The following is a 20,638-nucleotide window of genomic DNA, read 5'->3' as shown; positions in this document are numbered from 1 at the left end:
TAATACACCACGTCGCGCACCATATTAAGTCCATTACTTCGTCTGCTATTGTAGTACATATCATCTTTAATGTTCTTTTGCCTTTTATTCATGTTTATGCGCTTCATCGTGCGTCATGTACTGTAGTTCATACTTTGCATGATCTGACATGCATTCGCTCCGCAGATATAATATAAAAGCGCGATAATATGATGTTCGCAACATCATATCCTTATTTTATGTAAAAGGAACGTTTTATGGACATTCAAAACTGAACTGAAAGATTACGGAATATAATAAAATAATTGATTCTTTCAGAAAAGGAAGATAAGAAAATTTGCGGCTTTGTTGTAAAATTAAATATTTCTAGAATTTTTTCTATTTTATATTATATTTGCTCTATTATTGCTTATATTATATTTTCTCTCTATATATTTTCTATAAACGTTTTAATCTAGAAAAATGATACATATACGATATTGAATCTAATCATACAATTTTGAGACAAATTATATGCACATGTATATTCTGTGTAATATTATCACAAAATTTTTTCTACTATGTAAGCAACAAAATGGATATATTACCGAATGGTTCAGTCAACATATCGATTCCTTGATACGCTTTGCAGCCACAATTTTCAATCAGTCCAACTGAATGATCGCGGCTGAGTAACGTTAGTTACTGCACATATCCATTAGGAAATTGAAAATTATAGATGTTCCGCGTCCTGGTTTGGTGGCACGCGGCTTAAAATGAAAAAAAAATATCGAATTTGTGTGTATGTGAGAGTAAATACGCATACACATGTGCACTCGCGTATATATTCGGAATACTGTGCGAATAGTTGGTATGTCAATAAATTCTTTTACATTACATAGCAATTTTCTGACTATTGTACGCGACAACCTTCAGTAATGCATCGGAATCACTTTTCTCGCTATTTCCGCTTCCATAAATTGATTCTCAACACATCCGAAGTATTAAGCTCTCTCTCTCTCTCTTTCTCTCTCTCTCTCTCTCTCTCTCTCTCTCTCCTTCTCTCTTTTTCTCTGTCTCTCTTATAGATGATTCATGCTTTTGATCTGCTAAGAGACTTGCATTTATCGTGTCATCATAGTCATCGAAGTTACCGACGTTAATTATGATCGGATGCTCTTTTCGAACAGCTGAGTCGGCTGTCGCTTAATACGATTAGCCATAATTTATACATGAGGCTGCGGTTAAGTATGCGGGACGTAAATTGTAAAACTCGATACCTCGCGACTCTCACATTTACTCGGGATTGATGTTTTATTCAAACGACGCCGCTTAAGATCGAAAGCCGCTTCGCTTCGTCGTAATCTGTAATTTTGTATTCACCTTCAATATTTGCGTCGGAGGATTAAGTTTAACTAACGACGTGATGTTTCCGTCACTGCGAGTAAAACGTTCGATTCGAGTTTGTAGCGTTCCGATTTCTTCCTGAGACTTTGAGCTTACATAGAAATATCTTACGATGCAATACACAGACTCAAGCTTGTGTTCAAGATATGAAATTGCGTTCAAAAATTGCAAAATACATCATATCGCATGTGCATATATATATATATATATATATATATATATATATATATTATAAAGATAATCTCAAGTTTTCAGACATCAATTCGTATGTATCATATCGACATCTAAATAATTAAAAAATGTTACTATTATTTAGATAAATAATACTTCATTTTATATATGAAGGAAAGTTAAAATTTTTTTTTATGTAATGATTAAATGATCACGATACTTAAATAATCTAATAGTTTTGCGTACACATTTAATTTAATCCTTTACACAGTTAAAAATCCCAAGTTATTCATAGAGTCATTACCAATCTTAAGAAAAGATCATTACTCTAACGGATTATCGGGCGTCGTCGGCTTTCGTCGTAAAAAGGCTAAATCCCTGGACTTCGCCACGATCCTGGACCGTGCTTTTTTACTTCTCCCGAAATCTCTGATCCGATCGGAAGTTCATTTCGAAGTAACGCCTTCGATAAGATCCTTACAAGTAGGGTGCTTTGGTTAAGGAAGGAGTGACGGAAAAGAGAAGGAGAGACGATTTTGTTGACTGGTATTCAGAAATGCAAACTTTTATTCGAGGCGTTTGCGAAGTCTGCGAATGTTCAATGTACGTTTTGATAACTCCCCGCATTCGTCAATATTACATCGAGCACGTCGATTTGACGGCCGATACAAACAATAGAATCCAACTTGGCGATTAATGGCGAATAAACTTGGAGAAAATTCGCCGCATTATATGAAAAGCGAATCGAATGGACAAAGAGTCTTTTTTCCCATGCTATTAAGTTTTCTGAGTGGTTCTGCAAAGCCTTGGAATACGAATTTTATTCTAAGACACTTAATTAATGAGGGAGTCCGCCGTCTAAATGCGGTGCCGCAATTTAGCCCGCATATACGATCTCGTTGTGATCGATCTATTTCCATCATCGCTCACCAAGCGCTGCAAACCCCTTCATTAAAAACTCATTGTTCGATTTTTAGTTCAAGTATAAGTGTGACACGTGTACGAATAAATTTTCTTTAGAGAAAGAGCGTTTTACGAGATTTTAATCAAAAGATTTATATTGCTTTCGACAATGTAACGCGGGACCCCTATTGTTTATGAAATTGGAACGGAAGCGACGCGAACGAAAGAATCATAAATTTTCACGTTAATAACATTTTTACGGCGCTGTAGGAAAAAACGAGGCCGGTTAGCTGCCTAGGAAAACGGATTATACTTTAAGGTGCCTAATTAATTTGCGTCACTCGTTAATTAAATATGGTTTTATCAACTTGATTCTGCTATGCACCTTCCCGAAATGACCCAGTTATGGACATGATTTTGTAGAAAGTTGATAATAAAACGCAAGATTAATCATCCTAAGGGAATCAAAACTGCAAGTTTAAAATAATGAAATCAACAGATTTGCATCGCAAAAAATTAACTGTTAAATTAATCACTTTATAAACTATAGAGCGTGATAAAGGCACTTTGCACGTTTGCATAACTTATGTTTATAGAGAGTAACTCTCAGCAGCGAGAGATAACTGCACGTAATACATTTGTTTACAATGGTTAACCTAAGATAAAGGGAATTCCTAAAATATACGAGAGCGGGTAAAATTCTCGGTCCTTTGATTTATGGTACGACTAATAGATTTTCCGTCGAAGTGAGAATTCATCAATTCGCAGCAGCCGCGGTGTAACACGTGGATCGATATCTACATGTTATCACCGGCCAATCCGCCGTGCAAATATTTTTGTTTCCACCTTGTCAGGCGTTTTTCAAAAGTCCCGGCGGCGACGAGTGCACACATAGATCAGACTGAGAATAACGTTGCACGCGCAATATCCACCGGCCGCGTCATGATATATCAAAGCGCAATTTACGGTGCTGCTATATCGCCAATATCAAACGAGTTTTTTCTCCCTCCTCCGGCGGTGGACGGGGAAATATGGTTGCGCTCCGCCAACGAATCCGAAATTTATAACGAGATCAGCCGTGCGAGGCCGATGACGGTCTCTGATCGTAACATCCTTCATCGAAGGCGGCAAAATCACCAACGGGGAAAAATGTGTATATATATATATATATATATGCTTACTAAGAGAAAAGTGAATACCTCATATCTACAGTTCTAGCATAACTTCTCGCATTCAACAAGTGAAAGGACAGCACGATGCCGTGAAACGATAAAACATTTCTATCTTCCAAAAAAGAGCCTTCATAATTGTAACCGAAAGTCTAAGAAAGTTTGCTGAAGCATTTCGTTATGGGCAAAGATATAAAGAATGATTTAACGTTCTCCATTAAGCCATTGCAGAAGTTAATACGAATATTTTAGACACGCGGATAAAAAACTTGAGATATTGGTACTTGTACAAAATACCACTATAATATACTTTAGCGAAATGATTCGCGCTTCAAACCATCGGCTAATTTCAAACTGAATGATATCGAAGAAAGGACTCCATCATTCAAACGATACGAACTACTGTACCATTAGTCTTTATAATGAGACCGCTCTTCTGGAAAGAAAGAAACTCGATTTTCTCGAGTCGATTGTATTTTCCTTCTTCTCGATATCAATATTTTCTACTGCCTCAGAACATCTCAGTCTTTCGGCTTATAAGAAATCTCTCCATTTCATTTCCCTAAAGTACTTCGTTCTTATAATTTACACGCCGATGTTTCATAATTTAAAATGCATACTATACTATTTATCATTTTCTCTTTGCAAAGTATAAATTTTAAGAGATACATTTTTTATATAAATTTAAATAATTAATTTTTAAATCATATCTAAATTTGTAATATAAACGCTATGGAAACTGCAATTGATAGTTGTCGATTATTTTATTACTGTTTATTCATTATAATGTATATTGGATTTTTTATAATATGTAATTCTGGATTTATATTAACGTTGTAATTTCGGATATTATTAGAATTGAAAGGAAAGCTTAAAGATATTTAAACATATGTGTTTTTTTATTAAGGTACTTGAAATATAATTAAAATACGAAATTGGAAGAATGTTATAATAAATTAATTTTTCTGCAAAAGAATTTATCTAAAAAGTTTTATTCACGAAATATGTGAATAAAATAAATGGAGATGGAGAATATATGCAACATTTTTTATTGTCTTGAAGAATTTTAAATTAATAGATCATTAAAATATTATAATTCACATTTTAATTGCAATATAATTACCTATCGAAAACATGGATAAATAAAGATTATTTTTATCATTTTCGCTTAAATCCTAACACAATGACACTAGATTGACATGATGGGTCGACGATCTTTTTTACATTATTTACGAAATAATGTATAATTCTGTCTTTGCAAAGAGATAAAATGCTAATGTAAAAACGAACAGAATTTAAAAAACAAATAAGAATAAGAGAAAGAATCTAATGGAACGCGTGTGTCTGAAAAGTTCCTTTTGATACTCATCGTTTTGCATAAAGTAAATTTATCAACGTATTTATTAAGATATGTGAGTAAAATTTGTGATATGCATTATATTGTCGGAATTTTTTGATGACAGGGAAATAGGTGATGCGAAAGGTAAAGCAAATCGATCGACAAGTAGAAGAGAAGAAGATATTTCATCTCGATATGCGTTTCTTTATTATTCTGTGAGGCCTGATACAAGCAGATGGAGGAAAGGAAAATTTACATGCCAAAGAGTTTCATCGAAAATACGATGCAATATTTCCTAGAAACGACAGATCTCCGTCGTCTCGGTCCCCTTTCGAAAAATCAACGGTGTATATAGAAGTGGCTGTGCGTTATTCAAAAGAAACCGCTAGACTCTTTAGAAATTCTGCTGAAAAGTGGGAACGATATAACTGCATTTAACGTTAACTACGCGATCCTTTTATGAGCCATTCTCGAAAATATGAGCTTCCAGATCCAAGAAGGACGTTAAGTCGCGAGAACCAAATTGCACTTCAGTACCAACTTTCCAAAGTTTGTCCCGCAATACGTTGGATGTATATAAAATAACGGAAAGAATCTTCTTTTGTATTTCTATGCTCGCCCATTTAATTAAACGGCAAAGCTCTTAAGAAGCTTATGAGTTAAGATTGCCGGTACCTTATCGCGACGACACGTTTGCGGTTGTCAGCAATTTTCTTCGACTACCTACTTTCCAGACTACGTACCGCTTCTCAGTTCAGAATAATAAGGACTTTTTTCGACTTTCTAATGGCTCGTCGAAAAGATAATTTATTCACATCATGACGCGCTACGCGACACAGCTATTATTAAGAAAATTCTACGAATCGTTGAGACATGGATACGTTTCATGAAATTCTTTTCGAATCATCTTGGCAATTTTATAGATGAATAAGAAAGACATTCGATCTGTCGACGAATAAGCCTCTGGTTAAATTAAAAAAGAATAAATGTTTAAAAATTATAGAATATACTTTTATAGTAATAATATTATATTAATAATATTAATAATATTATTACTAATATTATATTATATAATAATAATATTATATTATTAATATTATTAATAATATTAATAATATTATTACTAATATTATATTATATAATAATAATATTATATTATTAATATTATTAATAATATTATATTACTTTTTATATTCTGTACAAGTTAGCAAATTTCCTGAAGCATATAGAAGCTAATTACTGCAGTTTATATATTTAATAGGGTATTATAGAAAATAATTAAAATAAATAATTAAAATAAATAATTAAAATAAAAATTAAAATAAAAATTTGCATTGACAAAATATTAAAATTTCAAAAAACTATTATACTCTTTATAACACGTATGTAAATGAGCAACCAGACCGATCACATTGAATCATATGAATTCTGATTAAACATTCCTATCATCGAATCAAAAAAAAAAGCTAATCATAGAACTGTTCAGAAAATTATCGGCGTATGACAGACAAATATCGATATTCCCAAATATTGATAATTAATACTTTGTGCTGCATATATCGCACGGAAACGGCAATATTAGAAATGCTAAAGAGGAAATTCAGATGCATGTTCTTGCGTTCAACGAAGAATTGTTCCATTCATTTGTCTTTCTGATGAGGAAATCGCGAAGGAGCTTCCTCCTCTTCTTTTCTCTTTCCTTTCTCTCCTCTGTCCCTCTATGCTATTCCGTCTAATTAAATCGGAGCTTCTTTGAGAGTCTTAAGCGTAACGTTTCCAATTCTACTTCGAGCTATTTGCTTCTGTTATTTAGTATTCTACTTCTTTGACGATGGCAACTTTGCTACACGAGTCGGATTATATCCATGGAAAATGATACTTGTTCGCTATTATTTAAAAAGTAATTTAAAAAGGAATTCTGTCAATAATATACGGAAATGGCACGAATATGATACGCATAATTTGCAGTCTGTTATAAGAAAGTCAAATAGACTATGTTGTTAAAAATCAGTTTCCTTTCTTTAAGATTAGTTTTGAGAGACAAGAAAGACGAATACGCAATATATAAATAATTGACAATTGAAGAAAGATATATGAGTTTTTATTTTATATATTTTATATATTTTATATATTTTACATTATATATTTTATATATTTTTATTTTCTACATTTTATTTTATATATTTTACGTGTTACAATTTATTTCTGTATTATATTGTATTTTGCTGAACAGGTAGGTAAGAAATGGAGAAGAGAACCTATAACCACAACGTGCGTTTATATAACATTCGTAAATAGCACTGTGAATTATCATTACTCTTCGCAGAACAAATATTTGTTCTCGCGAGGCGGGCGAGGATCAAGGTTTCAGTATGCAACGGAAGCATACCTGTAATTGAAGAGGCAACGAAAATAGTAATAACTGTGTGAAACACAGCTTTCGGAAACTTTGCTAATTGACACGACAAGCAAGATATTTCATTCGCGCACGCGTGTAAAAAAATAGCAGTGCAATTATTTCTTTTTTTTTATCTTCCAGCTGCAGCGTTGTTGTCGTGCCATATGAGTTGGAAGTTGGGGGAAAATGAAAATGGATCGCGCCTTCTGTTTTGGCACGGAGCAAGCTATTCCGTTGATTCGAAGGGGCGGTGTTCGGAATGAAAATAGATCGATGTGCAAGACGAATATGCTTCGCTCTATCGATGAGTTCGCCGGCTAACATGCACCGTGCACTGACAATGATGAGTTGAGTATTTGAAAGTACATGGCGGATATCTCGCGAAAAAAGGGGATTCCGTTGCGAAGCAGTTTCCATTGAATGAGCGACTATCGAGAAATACTTTTCTTTAGTAGAAGTAGATTTATGCGCAGAATTTAACAAAAAAAAATTAAATATTTTTTAATTAACTCATATTCAGTATTTTTTAATTAACTCATATACAGTGAATATTTTGATTATTATTATTCTTTCTTTTGCATGCATCCTATATAATTTCTCTTATTCATACCGGTTCTATTGGAAAAAAGATATATATTGCAATTTTATCTCTCTTTTAGCGGATGTAAACAGAGAAAAATACCAAAGCAATGTGAGTAATAACATGTCACAAAAGATTATTTATATGTAAAAAATCGAAATTTAGAATGAGAATGTACAAATAAGAAAAGCTTGCCATTATTTTACACGAATTATGTGTATATTTATCAGATATAGCACAACACGAAAATAATCGTTAAGCGCAAGCTCTCAATGATCTATTCGCGTGAACGCGAAATCCTTGATCCTTGATAAAAACCCCCCTTTGCAAACTTACCAAGGCAGTAGACAATAGAAAGAAATTTAACAAAAGAAAAATCTCTCTCTACTTTATTTCGCGTGTAAAGAGAAAATCGTGATCAAAAGGAACATAACTTCCAGTACTCGATAGAATCTTCATGTTGCAGCAATTCCATTTCCGTGTACATAAAATGTCGTTAACATTGATGAGTTTCCGTCGAAAGCATCCATGTAAGTGCATTGTTGCGGCGAGGCATAAAACCGGTACAGAGATTCCGGCGTTCCTTCGGAAAACGTGCTCTGTAAGCTATGCTTTAATACCATTAACCGAATTTATTGAACAAGTGCGCGAGAGTCTCACTCCTAACCGAGATAACGTTATAACGACTAGCTATGTCACATATAGATCGGCATCGATCATCGAGGCGAACGACAAAAATGCTACTATCGCATTTTGTTTTCGAAACCATTTGCTCTCGGAAGTGTTTGATTTATTTTTTATTGCATCCGTTTTATTACACTATGATGGATATAGAATATCCTTTCTAAGGATATCGATAGTATTGATCGTTTAATCAATATGTGGAAAATCACATTTCGCATATATGCATGTGGTTCGCAAATATGTACGTAACAGTATTATGTAATTATGTAATTTGTGGAGGCTTTCTAATAGCGAATATTGCGCCATGTATAAACAGTGTGTGTGTGTGTGTGTGTGTGTGTGATGCATATGTTCATTCGAAATATATTTCAATAATGGCATAAATAGATAATTCGGAATCGTGTGCGCCTTAGCGTTAATATTTTAGAGAAGACATTAATTTTCCATCATGTTTCCTCAACTTTTATAAGATTAATTTTGGAACTGTGCCAACAAGTGCACAGTATTTCTATGAATATGCAATTCTTGGGGAAAATTTTATAAAGAATGAGTTTCCTCGTCCTAAAGGTGACATTATATTAAATTCTTTTGTTTTTTTTTTACAAATTATGTTTATTAAATTTGAAAGCAATATTCATAAACCAATTTTTGCTCGCACTAACATTTTTTTATATAGCCATTCTTTCGAATACCCCAAAGCGAGATATCTTTCGTGATATATTTTTATCAAGAAAAGCCCTTTGTTTTGATCGCATAAAAATCGTTTGTGATAATATCGGCGTGCGCGCGCGACGACATTGACGGGAACAAAATTAAATTTTCTTCCGTGAGATGAAAGAAGTAGTATGGAAACCATGTCTGTCGCAACCACCCTCCAAGAATTTTGTGGCAATGTCATCCTGGCGCGATAGAAAAGTCTCACAAGTATGCTATGTATTTCTCTATCTTATATTTCCTTCTTAAGGAAACGGAAATATATATCCACGCGAAATGTTTCGAGAGATTGGCGTGATTTCTCTTCGCCCTTCATCTTCAATTGCCAAATTAACTACCAACGCTCCAAATAGTGAGACCGGCGAAAATAACATAACAATATAATGGAGGGATCATCTCTCGTCGGAGAATATAAAACAGCTTTATTTTGCAGTAAACGTCTCGAAATGCTTTTTAAGTTTGATTCAGAAACATTTTACGGATTTTTAAATTTTCTATTCCTTTCCATAGATTGCAATAAAAGGAAAAAATGATAAATTTCTCTGATAAAACAATGTCGTAATCTGATAATTATTCTCTCTTGGATAGCATGATAAAATTTTCAAAAATGACTCCACCGTATGTGATAAATGCAAAAAATAACGCTCTCATGAAAAAGTCCGATGTAATAAAAAGAGATGAATATCACTTAGCATGAGTACATGTTAAATATGGAAAAATATGCGCGTGAGTAAACAAATTAAATTAAGCGAAATATAAGCCACAAAGTATGCAGGTGACGTATGATATGTAGAATCAAAATTTTAATTAATTCAAGATATTTAGCATTGAGAAAATATAATTTGTTGTTTGTAATTTTTAAGCGATTACTATATCTTAAAATTCTCGTTATAATTGTTGTTAAAATTTTAATTATTTTCTATCGCATCATATAATGTTGAAATAAACATTTAGGGATATAAAGCACGAGTGAACGAGACTTGAACAACTAGACAAAAAGTAAGAAACGCAAAAATCTCTAAAATTCTGCAGAAAAGAGGGAAATACCAGGTTAGGTCAATCGATCCTTAAGTATTAAAGACGTATTAAGATCGCTAGATTCTTTGTTCACGAATGGAAAAAGCAAAAAAGTTCTTAATGAAAGACTCGTTTTATTTCTCGTAGAAATAGATTTATTTGATGTCTCGAAAGCTACAAACATCATCGCGATTTTTTGACGCGCCTATAAATGTAAAAATTCATGCAATTATAATATTCGAGAAAAGCTAGCTTTTGATAGACTAAATAATACGTATTTATTTGATAAAAAAGCGAAATTATTTATTAAGCAATATGTATATATATCCATTTAAAAATTCATTTTTTTAAATAATTAGTATTCTTAATTTAGGTCAAAAGCAAAAATTGCTAATAAACAAAATTAACACGCTTTCTTTTTTACTGCATTTTTTCGCTTTGAATTTTTCATTATTAATGTTTGTTTTAACAACGAACATAAAAAATATACAAATTTAATGAAAATTATTTTGCTGGGAACATATCACGATAATAAGAAGATATTGTTTACAAATATCTGCATAATTGACAATAAAGAGAATGCGTTCTAAGTTTTGTAAGAAATATGTATTACTTTTACTAAACAATAGATGTTCATTTAAATTTTGTGAAGGAATTTGATTACGTCACATCCTATAAATTTTCCTCTAGATCGGCGGCTGTGCGAGTGGCTTAGAAAATACCTGATTGCCGTCATAACTCTAGGTAATTTTGCGCGTAAGGTATCCCCAAGGCGCGTAAGAGAGCCCGGGAGCAATTTCATATTAATATCAGCCCCTCTGTCTTCAGACGCTGTCTTGGCAAGCAACGTCACCTTCGTCGTCGGTTTGATTCAATCAAGCTCGGTCCTTTTCTAGATTACTCGTCGGCACTTTATGGCGCACAAAAAGCCATCCTCGTTTCAAGCACATGAAACGAGCGCTGAGTCAATAATCTTTGACCAACAAGCTCTCCTTTTTGTACAAGAGATACATCTCTTTTTATTTTGCTGGAAGCTTTATCTTTTCGCTACATCACTATGACGTTTCGATATTTTAGAAACGTCACTTATATTTTCTCAAAGTCGAGCTTGCCTTTAATGTATTTATCCGGCTCGAGAAATTTTCAACGTGACATCAAGTCACGAAGCTTTACATTGAATAACGCGATCATATTTTCTTTAAAAATAAAGAAGCACCGATGTAATATTGTTTAGTATCATGAGCGAGAAAATTTTATGCAGAGAGAGATCAATATAAGTTTAAACAATAATAAATTTCGTGCTTCATGGAAACATTATTAAAATACAAACGAAGCATGTAATAGCGTTTTATTAGCAAGTACACGAGCATCGTTTACAATATCATTTAATAAATCGTTCTGCGAAATAAGAATATACGGAATATTAGAATGATAGACTTTGTTTTTTTTCTATAGTTATATAATAGAACATTCATTGCTAAAAGATATTATTTACCGTTTCGTCTATTTCTAATCAAGATTGAAAAATTGATTTGAAAAATTTGAATAATTAAACACGCGTATTTTACAGTATAAAATTAAAGAGAAATATATAATCAATTTTATTAAAAATACAGGATAATGAAATTTAACATTTAGAAATTTATCTCATTACATTGACAGAAGATCAGTAGTAAAAGTCAGCGTACAACAGACTGTTAGGTCGGAAATACGACAAGCTGCCTACGCCTCGAGATTGTCTAAAATCTTGTTTTATCCAAAATTCTGGTCATTAAACGCGATAATTCAGGCAGATAATGCACTCGTGCAGCAATTCCGCCGACTGCAATTCCACGCGTGCTGAACGTCTCTTCGTCTCCGCCGTCGCTGCCACCTCCGACCTGGCAAGAAGAAGCCGCTGGAATAATTTACCAAGTGCTCTCCACCTTTGTGAAGTGTAATGTAGAGTAATGTTTTACACCATTGCGGCTCACCCCTGTGTCGAGTCGAGGCGCGGCCACCGGGATAAAATGAATTTTGCAGCGTAAGGGCGTTCGTACATTCTTCATCCATCACGCGCCTTTTTGTCCCGTAAAATTGTGTAACGCCAATACAGTCAGGTGAATTGTACACAAAACTCGGTATATTAACGACGGTATATTAACGACGGTATATAATCGATACAAACAACGAACATTAATTATTTGTTGTTAATATCGTGCTTTCATTTTAATTGGTTTTTCAAGTACCTTAAATCTTCTTATGCAGATTATAATTAAAATAAAAATTTCTCGAGTAACAGATTATATTATGGTAATATTATATTATGAAATTTTATATAATAATTAACAAAGAATATTTAAAGCAACGATAAATGTCAACTCGATAAAAACTCGCTTAGTTTACATTTGTTTTAAGTTAATGAAAGAGAATGCAATTGAAAATTACATTTTAATCGCTTATCTTAAGCCATTAATTTGTAACATATACAATTAATATGGTGATATACATCACGAGTGGAATGTATGACACGTTAATGGCATCGATAAAGACTATGTACCAAAGGAAGGAAACGTGAAGCAAATATCGATCAGGGCGCAAGAACGCCCGACAATTTTCCACACGCCCGATATCTTATATTTTCTTCTTTATGTCTTCGCGTACTTCATCGCTTTTCCATCGATATCGACGTTTTCTTTTTCTTTTTGTCCGTCGACCCTATCGACCGCGTTACACGTTCGACCACGACATGGGCAGAACTTTTAAAACCGCGAGTTAACTCTTTCGAGATTGTCTGTCTGCATTGCGGCCTGCAAAATATTAAGTTGCTTTTTTATGTTTGTCGTAAGCTTAAAAAAATGCGTAGAATAAAACTTTGCGACTCTTACGTTACACAATTTCCTTGTACATTATCTACATATGTTACGTAATAAAAAGTTATAGAGTTATATCATTACAGTTGAACTGTCTGTGTGTCAAATTTTCTTTTGCCATTTTTTTAAAGTTTTTCTCATTCTCTTGGAGTAAACTTCTACTAAAGTATATATACTATAGTTTCGTTAAGTGTTATTAAGTTAAGTCATATTTTAACTTCAGACATAATAATAATGTTTTATTGTTATTGATTGCAAATTGAAAGATTTAATAATATTATATAATTTGAATATAACAAAAATAATATATAAAATAAATTAATGAATAATTATTTCGTAATTAATTTTAAAAGTTTGTTTCGATTTTAATTCTTGTTAAAGTACAGTGGTCGAAATTGTTGTATTTAATGATTAAAAAATGAGAAATAAAAAATAGCTATTTAAAATAGTTATTTATACATTTTTTAAATCGAAAATAGTACGTTTCAAATTCATCAAAGAATCACACGTATCTGAGATATTCTACACTCTATTATTGCAAAAGTTGAAATGAAATTACGCATGCGAGAAGTAAAATTATTTTATAACCATTCCACTCCGTTTTTCCGTGGTTCCTTTTGTCATAACTATATTCTACTTCGCTGAGTATATATTCCCGAGTGTGATTTTGGGGCTCTGCTCTTTCTCTCGTAAAACTGGGTTAAACCCAAACGGCTGCGCTGCGTTTAGCTCGAATAAAAAACAAAAAAATCGAGAAAGAAAGAGAAGAAAAAGAGAAGAAAGATGGAGAGTAGTGCAGCGCAATCGGCCTATCCGTATGCACCATCAGGTCATTGCTTTTTAACTGCTTCGCGCGGCACATTGTGTTTCTTCCTCTCTTCGCAAAAACATGCGGAAAGTGATATCGTCGTCGGTAATATCTCGTTGATAATTCTAAGAGATTAAGAGAAAGCGTTGTAATTGTTATATTGTCGTAATAATGCCGTCGTTATTTCGCGCGGGATAAAGCGCGTTATATCTCCACAAATTATGAATGATCGCTCGAAACAAAGTTTCATCATGAAAATTTCACGTGTTGGAGAGAAGAACTACGAATCGAGGTAACGCTAATATTAATGTAATTATAGGTGTGCCTAATGGCCGGAGATCGCATTTACTTTATGGTGCTTCTCGATCGATCGCGTTCGAAAAGCCGCAGAAGCAGCAGAGCTGCTTGAAATTTCGCTTAGCATCGCGTTCGAAATCTCTCGCGATTTTAGATGTTCTTAACAGTCGAATAAAATTCGTCGAGAGTTACGTAGAAAAGTTCGCGCCGTGTAAAGCGCGAATCACCACATCAGCCTGCTGGCGGTGTTATTTCCAGCTAGGGGAAACAAAACGTAAATGTGGTTTCGTAAACAGTCGACGTGTTACGAGCTATTCCTGCACATTTAGACTTGCATTTTATTTGCATTTTACTGTTAGTACACTGCAGACTGCAGGAAATAGCGAGAAGCTGCGGACGATGTTGTCGCTTCGGACGCTGCTGTAAGCGAATGAGGACGATGATGACAACGACAAGAAGCAGAACGACGACGGTCGACCCCACTTTTGCGATGTACGTTTATTCCTAGATGCTCGTAGACATGCAAAGGATATACGAATATAAACGTCCAGATGTGGTGCGATGCGACCTTACGACCAAACAGCGACGGTATCTCGATGCAAGGATTATGTAATATCCGCGAAGTTCGAATTTGAGAACGCGACACGAGGGTAAAATTGAATCGCCGTTGGCATTTTACGCTGAAAAGAACGTATTGATTCTCAATGTTGTTGCTACAGAGGAACTTTATCTGTATTTCAAGAAACCATGGGAGGAATGGTTAGAATAGTTTCTCGCTTTCTGCTTTCTCTCAGACTTTTTTTATCGCTTTTTATTAGAACAAGATATCCGCAACATGTCAATGAAAAACGACGATTGATAAAATAATGCTTAGAGAATTCCACATATATTTTATATTGCTTTTTTTTGGAAATAAAGGGCGTTTTTCTAAATTTTTAAATAAATATAAGAAAATGGGGAGAAATAATCTTAATAATTTCTATTTGGAGCAATGCTGTCTTAGAAGAAAATGTGTCTTAGAATCAAAAAAGATCCAAATAATTTCCCTGATATGTCTGCCGTGCCGATATTACACATAGCTTTAGCTTGCTGGAAATTTAATGAAATTCCATAGCACACTGTGCAATTTCGCACATTAATTGACATTAGACCACTCGCGCTGTAATAATGTCACGATACTCATCCATCTCCTGAAAATATTTACATGTATATATAAATATAATGTACAAAATTATGTGTACAATAATTTTGAATGCATTCTTTTTGTAACAATTGTGGATAATATGAGGATGATAAATACATATAATGATAATATATGTTTAAAGAATAAAAGCGCACAATTAGCATATAATCTCTAATAACATTGCATACGTATCATGATTTATCTTTGTCAGACAATTCTTTGCGAAAATTTATTCTTCTCACTACTTGACTGAAAAAACTGCGAAATCGCCGACAAAATTCCTCTTATCGTTTTTTCCCCAAAATAAAAAATTCTATTATGTTTGCCATATATGCGTCACCGCCCGAGTAACTGGAGCATATTTTATAGACAGCAAAAACCGATATTCACCAATGTTACCACGATGGAACCGCGCGAGACTCGCAAGTGGCATTCGCTCGCGGTGCATTCTTCGCGCGCCCGGTTTCTTGCGGCGAGCCTTAAAATGCACACGAACCGGGAAAGAGACGGTGCATCCATCAACCTCAATCGTCGACGTCTGTTTTCACAGAATTTCTGCTGTACTTTCGAGGTCTTCGAATGTATGTACGTACATACATTCCGGATATTTCCTCGTACTTCGAGACCTCGCTTTACGACTTTTCCGTTGAGCCGCGCTTTTCCCATCGCTTTTCCTTGTCGGCTCACGAGAGAAGAGAAAACGTAATTCCCGAGCGGCCCGCCAAGTCGTTCAACGACTTCTTCCAACGACAGTTTCTTCTTCCTCGATAATCTTTCATGATATAGCCCGCCAAGTAGTTTACAGATCTTCTCTAGTCGACTATATGTAATTCGTTTAAGTTTCAGACAATGCTGAAATAATGCTCTCTCTGTGCACCAGATATAAATATAATATGCTTCTAAAATATATTTCTCAAATATATATGTTGTTGATATATATATCATGAAATTTTTTATTATATTATTTTCTAAACAATTTTTTTAAAAATTTCATAGCGTTAACCATGCGTGTCCTTCTTTGATATGTATGTTATCTTAAGAGAACGTTTTGTATAATTTAATAATATATACTATATGATTTTACTTACTTCATTTATACGACTCGTGTTGATTTGTAAAACATTCTTATTTCGCTGTCATAAACTTCGTAATCTTTTGGTAAACATCGTGAAAGAACATCACCCTTTCTCTCGAATGCCATACTTTGTCGTGGAACATTCGATGTATTCGATGTATGTTTTGCTAACATCTTCTTAGATGACGCTCTATTGTACTCGAAGCTGCACATCTCTGAGTTCTCCATTTTGCTTTTCACTTCTTGCTCATTTTTCCAACCACCTTTACTCTGCTCGTCGTCCTAGTTGTTTGAACAACGAGAGGTGGATATTATTCCCGCGAGATCTTTCTAGTCGTCTTACGACTTTTTCCGAGAGTAGTCTTTTTTTCAGGATGTACTGGATGTACATGGTACTAGACAAAATACTTTTTGCTAAATCTTTCCTGCTGATATTTAATCTCAAAAAATGATTCGCCGACAATTTAAATGCTAAATTAAAATCTTTTTTTACATTTCCTTTATACTTCCTTTGTCAGAGAAATTTTAAAGCTTATAAATATTAAATTTTATATATATATATATATATAAAATTTAATATTTATAAGCTTTATATATATATATATATACACGTATACAGCGGATACATCTATTTATTTTGTTAAATTATTATATTATAACATTCAGTAATATTCTTTATCAACATAATTTAGTAGTATATTAATAATTAATTTGTTATTGTGCTATAATTCTCTCTACAGCGATTGTTTATATATTAAATAAAGCAAATTGTGCTTTTAAAGTAAATTAATGTTGTTATATATAAATATCAAATTTGAAACAGACTAAAAATGCACCCATAATAATAATGTAACTAGTAAATATTACATTTATTTTTGTCCTTTTTTGTTACTTTTTGCCGAGTTTTTAATTTTTTAACTTAATGCTTCTTCCAGTCAAACGTGCCAAGCATGATTTGCCAAAAATAATGCAAATATTATTTCAAAACAGCGCTAGCCATTATGAGAATATTTCAACAGGAATTATTTTCTCTTTCACGAAATACATTATTTCAAATTTCAGGTAATGTACAGGAAGCGGAAGTTACTTCTTACAGCAAAATTTTATTAATTATGAATAGCATTATGAAAATTTTATATTAAAGATGGTTCTTTTGTGTTCATTCAGTTGCTGCGATCAAAATACACAATAATAGTGATGCATATATTAATGTTATATAATGAAAAATTACAATTAAATTAAAAGTTTTCGCGGTTTTAACAGTTTCGAGCGAATATGACTTCTCTCGCTCGAATAATGAAGTCGCGTCAATATGCTTCACAACGAAAACCATCTCATAGAGAACGTTTTCCACTGTTGGCAGCGAATTGTGTAGACATCTCTTTCCAGCGGCAGGCATTTCTCACGAAGCGCTACAGCCAAAGCGCATCGAAGGTTTCCAATTCGCGTGGTTGCCAACGCATAAGATGTAAATAATGTTTCGCCTCCGGTGCATTCTACATGCATCGAAAATCCGGGAGAAACGAGCGTCGCGCGCATCCGTCGACTCGGATCGTCAACGTCGGAACCGGTAGTCTGGCACCGATACATGCATTTCCGGAATTTTCAACAGCATACCGGTTCGCAAGAATTTTCACGACATATGTCTTTCGCGACGACGTTTCTTTCTCTTTCTCTTCTACTGTCTTTTTCTCTTAAAATGCACGGGACCACCCACTTTACCTTCCACTCGACCATTTTTCCCCTTTATTCGCTCCCGTTCCATCCAAGAGTTCCGGTTGTTTGAACAACGGCACGAATATTATTCCGCCGATTACGTGCGATTTTTCTGGCTGGGAAGTGCTCTTCGCGATTTTCGTCGCGCAGTTTGCCTATCGGTACTTTTTTTGGAGAATATATATATATAACAGTCCAAGACAAATGGCGTCTCCAAATTCTTTAGTGCAAGATACTCGCGGATCAAGATTTTTATTTGAACGTTCTTTGATCTTTCTCTTCGACAAATTGGAAGATTTAATAATACGTAGCGTTATATTTTGTAGAAGTGTGCATATATAATGAAGATCGATAATAATTTATAAAAATGCAATTATTTAAATAATTCTCATGCTCTTACGGGAGTTAATAATCATATATAACTATTATTATATGTATAATTATAAGAAAAAATTTTGCATGAATTTTTGTTAATATAATTTAATTTGTTTTATCGCAGAAATAGAAAACTTATCGTTTAAAAGATAATCTTCGTTGGAAACAAGGGTACCGAAAAGTTCCTTCGCTTCGAAAAGATATATGCAAGTGAAAATACTTTTACAGCATCTCGAAATGGCAAGAGGGATACGAATAATTCAACTGCTTGCTAAACCCCAGCTTTTGCCAAGTAACATAGAAATGGAAGGGGTTAATTTGCGAGTTTCATAGGATCTTCTCTTGAGGGCTCGCCAAGCTTATTACAGTAAATAGCTTAGACGAGGGTGCCCCTCGTTCGGCCTCCCCTGTTCAGTTGGGCCTTTCATCTCGCAAAACTCATTTCTATTTCTCTCTCTCTCTCTCTCTCTCTCTCTCTCTTTCTCTCTCTGTTCCAGCCTAAAAGATACAGGGCGTAGAATCGTTATCACTTTATCAAAGTTAGACGCGATGCTCGCTCCGACAGAAGAAAGTGCTTTCAACCGACCGTTTATTAACGTTTTAACAGCCGCGCGCAACGTATATTGCATTAAAGTACGAGACACCGAGCCGATTAAACTGTTGCTGTGCCGAGTGAAAAAGATCGTTCTGCCGTGAACAACGCGAACGAGAACCACCCGCCTCTACGACATATTTAAAGTGCTCCGCGGTAATAGGATGGCGAACGACGCGACGAAAAGTGGATTGGAAATAAACCCTCTTAATCCCTGCTTTCTTCGAATAAATTTGTTGGAAATTACTACATTCACTTGGTATCTCCTAATTTAATATCTCATTTACCATATAGCTGTTTTTACACAAACATAAAACCAGAAAAGCAAAAATCAGATATTAATTGAATACGAGATGTGTTTGGGTTAATAAATCTTAAATATTCCGCTATTCTTTTATAAGTACGATTACATCGACAGCAAAAGATTGAGTTAATAAAAGTTCACATTATAATTATTGGAGCGCGAATTTTTAGAAATGAATTTTGAGACCAGCATATCCGAAAAAATATAATAAGTCGATGCGACTTATCGATTTACCGGAGTCAGCTAAAATTCACTTTGAAACGCGTTCTCTCAATCGGCAACTCGCGATGCCATCAAACTATCTTCATCCAGAGGGATCGTGATTTGAATAGTAATCAGCAGACGCGGTATGTAAGCCGCTAACATCTTCCATGCAAATAGACATGACTTCGCTCGTCCACGCATGTATGCGTTCCCGCGATTGTGTGTTAGACACACTGCCACGATCTGCGAACGGGAGATGTATCCACCCGAACGCGAGATTGCATTTGCCGCAGTGCGGGACGGGATATGTACGAGTTATTCAACGGTATATTTTTGAAGCTTTGTTACATGTACGAGACTCGCACAGACAACTGACTGCATCCTGTTCTTTTCTATTTAAAATTTCTAGTATAAATATATATGCGTGACATAAATATACCAGGCGTATGCATTCTTTTCTGCCAGAGTCTAATTTCCTTTTTTTAACCTAGATAGATGTCTCGTGAAATGATAGATAAGATAAATCAAGATTTAAAAAAATATTATATAATGCAACAGTTTTAATAGTTCTATTTATTCGAAATATGTAATTTTTGTATCCATCTTTGCATAAGAATTTTTTTAGAATGTCGGCATCAGCTGTAAAAAAAATGAAAATCATCTTTTCAGAAGGCATCGCGTACGAATCGCGCGTTTCCATGGTGGATACTTTCCAAGAACGCATAATGCCGGAAATTGATCCATACTTCGATACCACAATGATCTCCAACATCACTGGCTTGGCCGGAGATACTGTTCAACTAGGATGTAGAGTAAAGAATCTCGGAAATAGAACGGTGAGTCTAAAATAACTTTGCATTTTTATAAATATCATATTTTGTATAATTTATTA

The 20,638-nt window shown here is 34.1% G+C and overlaps 1 protein-coding gene across 8 annotated transcripts in view; it reads left to right on the top strand.

Moving 5' to 3' along the window:
- Positions 1–20,638, top strand: part of LOC105257815 (zwei Ig domain protein zig-8) — a 142,541-nt gene that overhangs the window by 98,379 nt on the left and 23,524 nt on the right. For 6 of the 8 annotated variants that reach the window (XM_011268722.3, XM_011268690.3, XM_011268699.3 and 3 more), the window contains one exon: positions 20,416–20,582. In XM_011268722.3, the coding sequence (XP_011267024.1) occupies positions 20,445–20,582 (138 nt within the window). In that variant the 5' untranslated portion in view covers positions 20,416–20,444. Of the gene's footprint in view, positions 1–7,628; positions 7,693–20,415; positions 20,583–20,638 lie in introns of those variants that run through there. The other 2 variants (XM_025411970.1, XM_025411973.1) reach the window with 2 other exon arrangements.

This window comes from Camponotus floridanus, unplaced genomic scaffold (assembly GCF_003227725.1).
Source record: "Camponotus floridanus strain SB8 unplaced genomic scaffold, Cflo_v7.5 scaffold46, whole genome shotgun sequence".
In the NCBI taxonomy this organism is placed as follows: domain Eukaryota; kingdom Metazoa; phylum Arthropoda; class Insecta; order Hymenoptera; family Formicidae; genus Camponotus; species Camponotus floridanus.
This window is presented reverse-complemented; position numbering and strand designations above follow the sequence as displayed.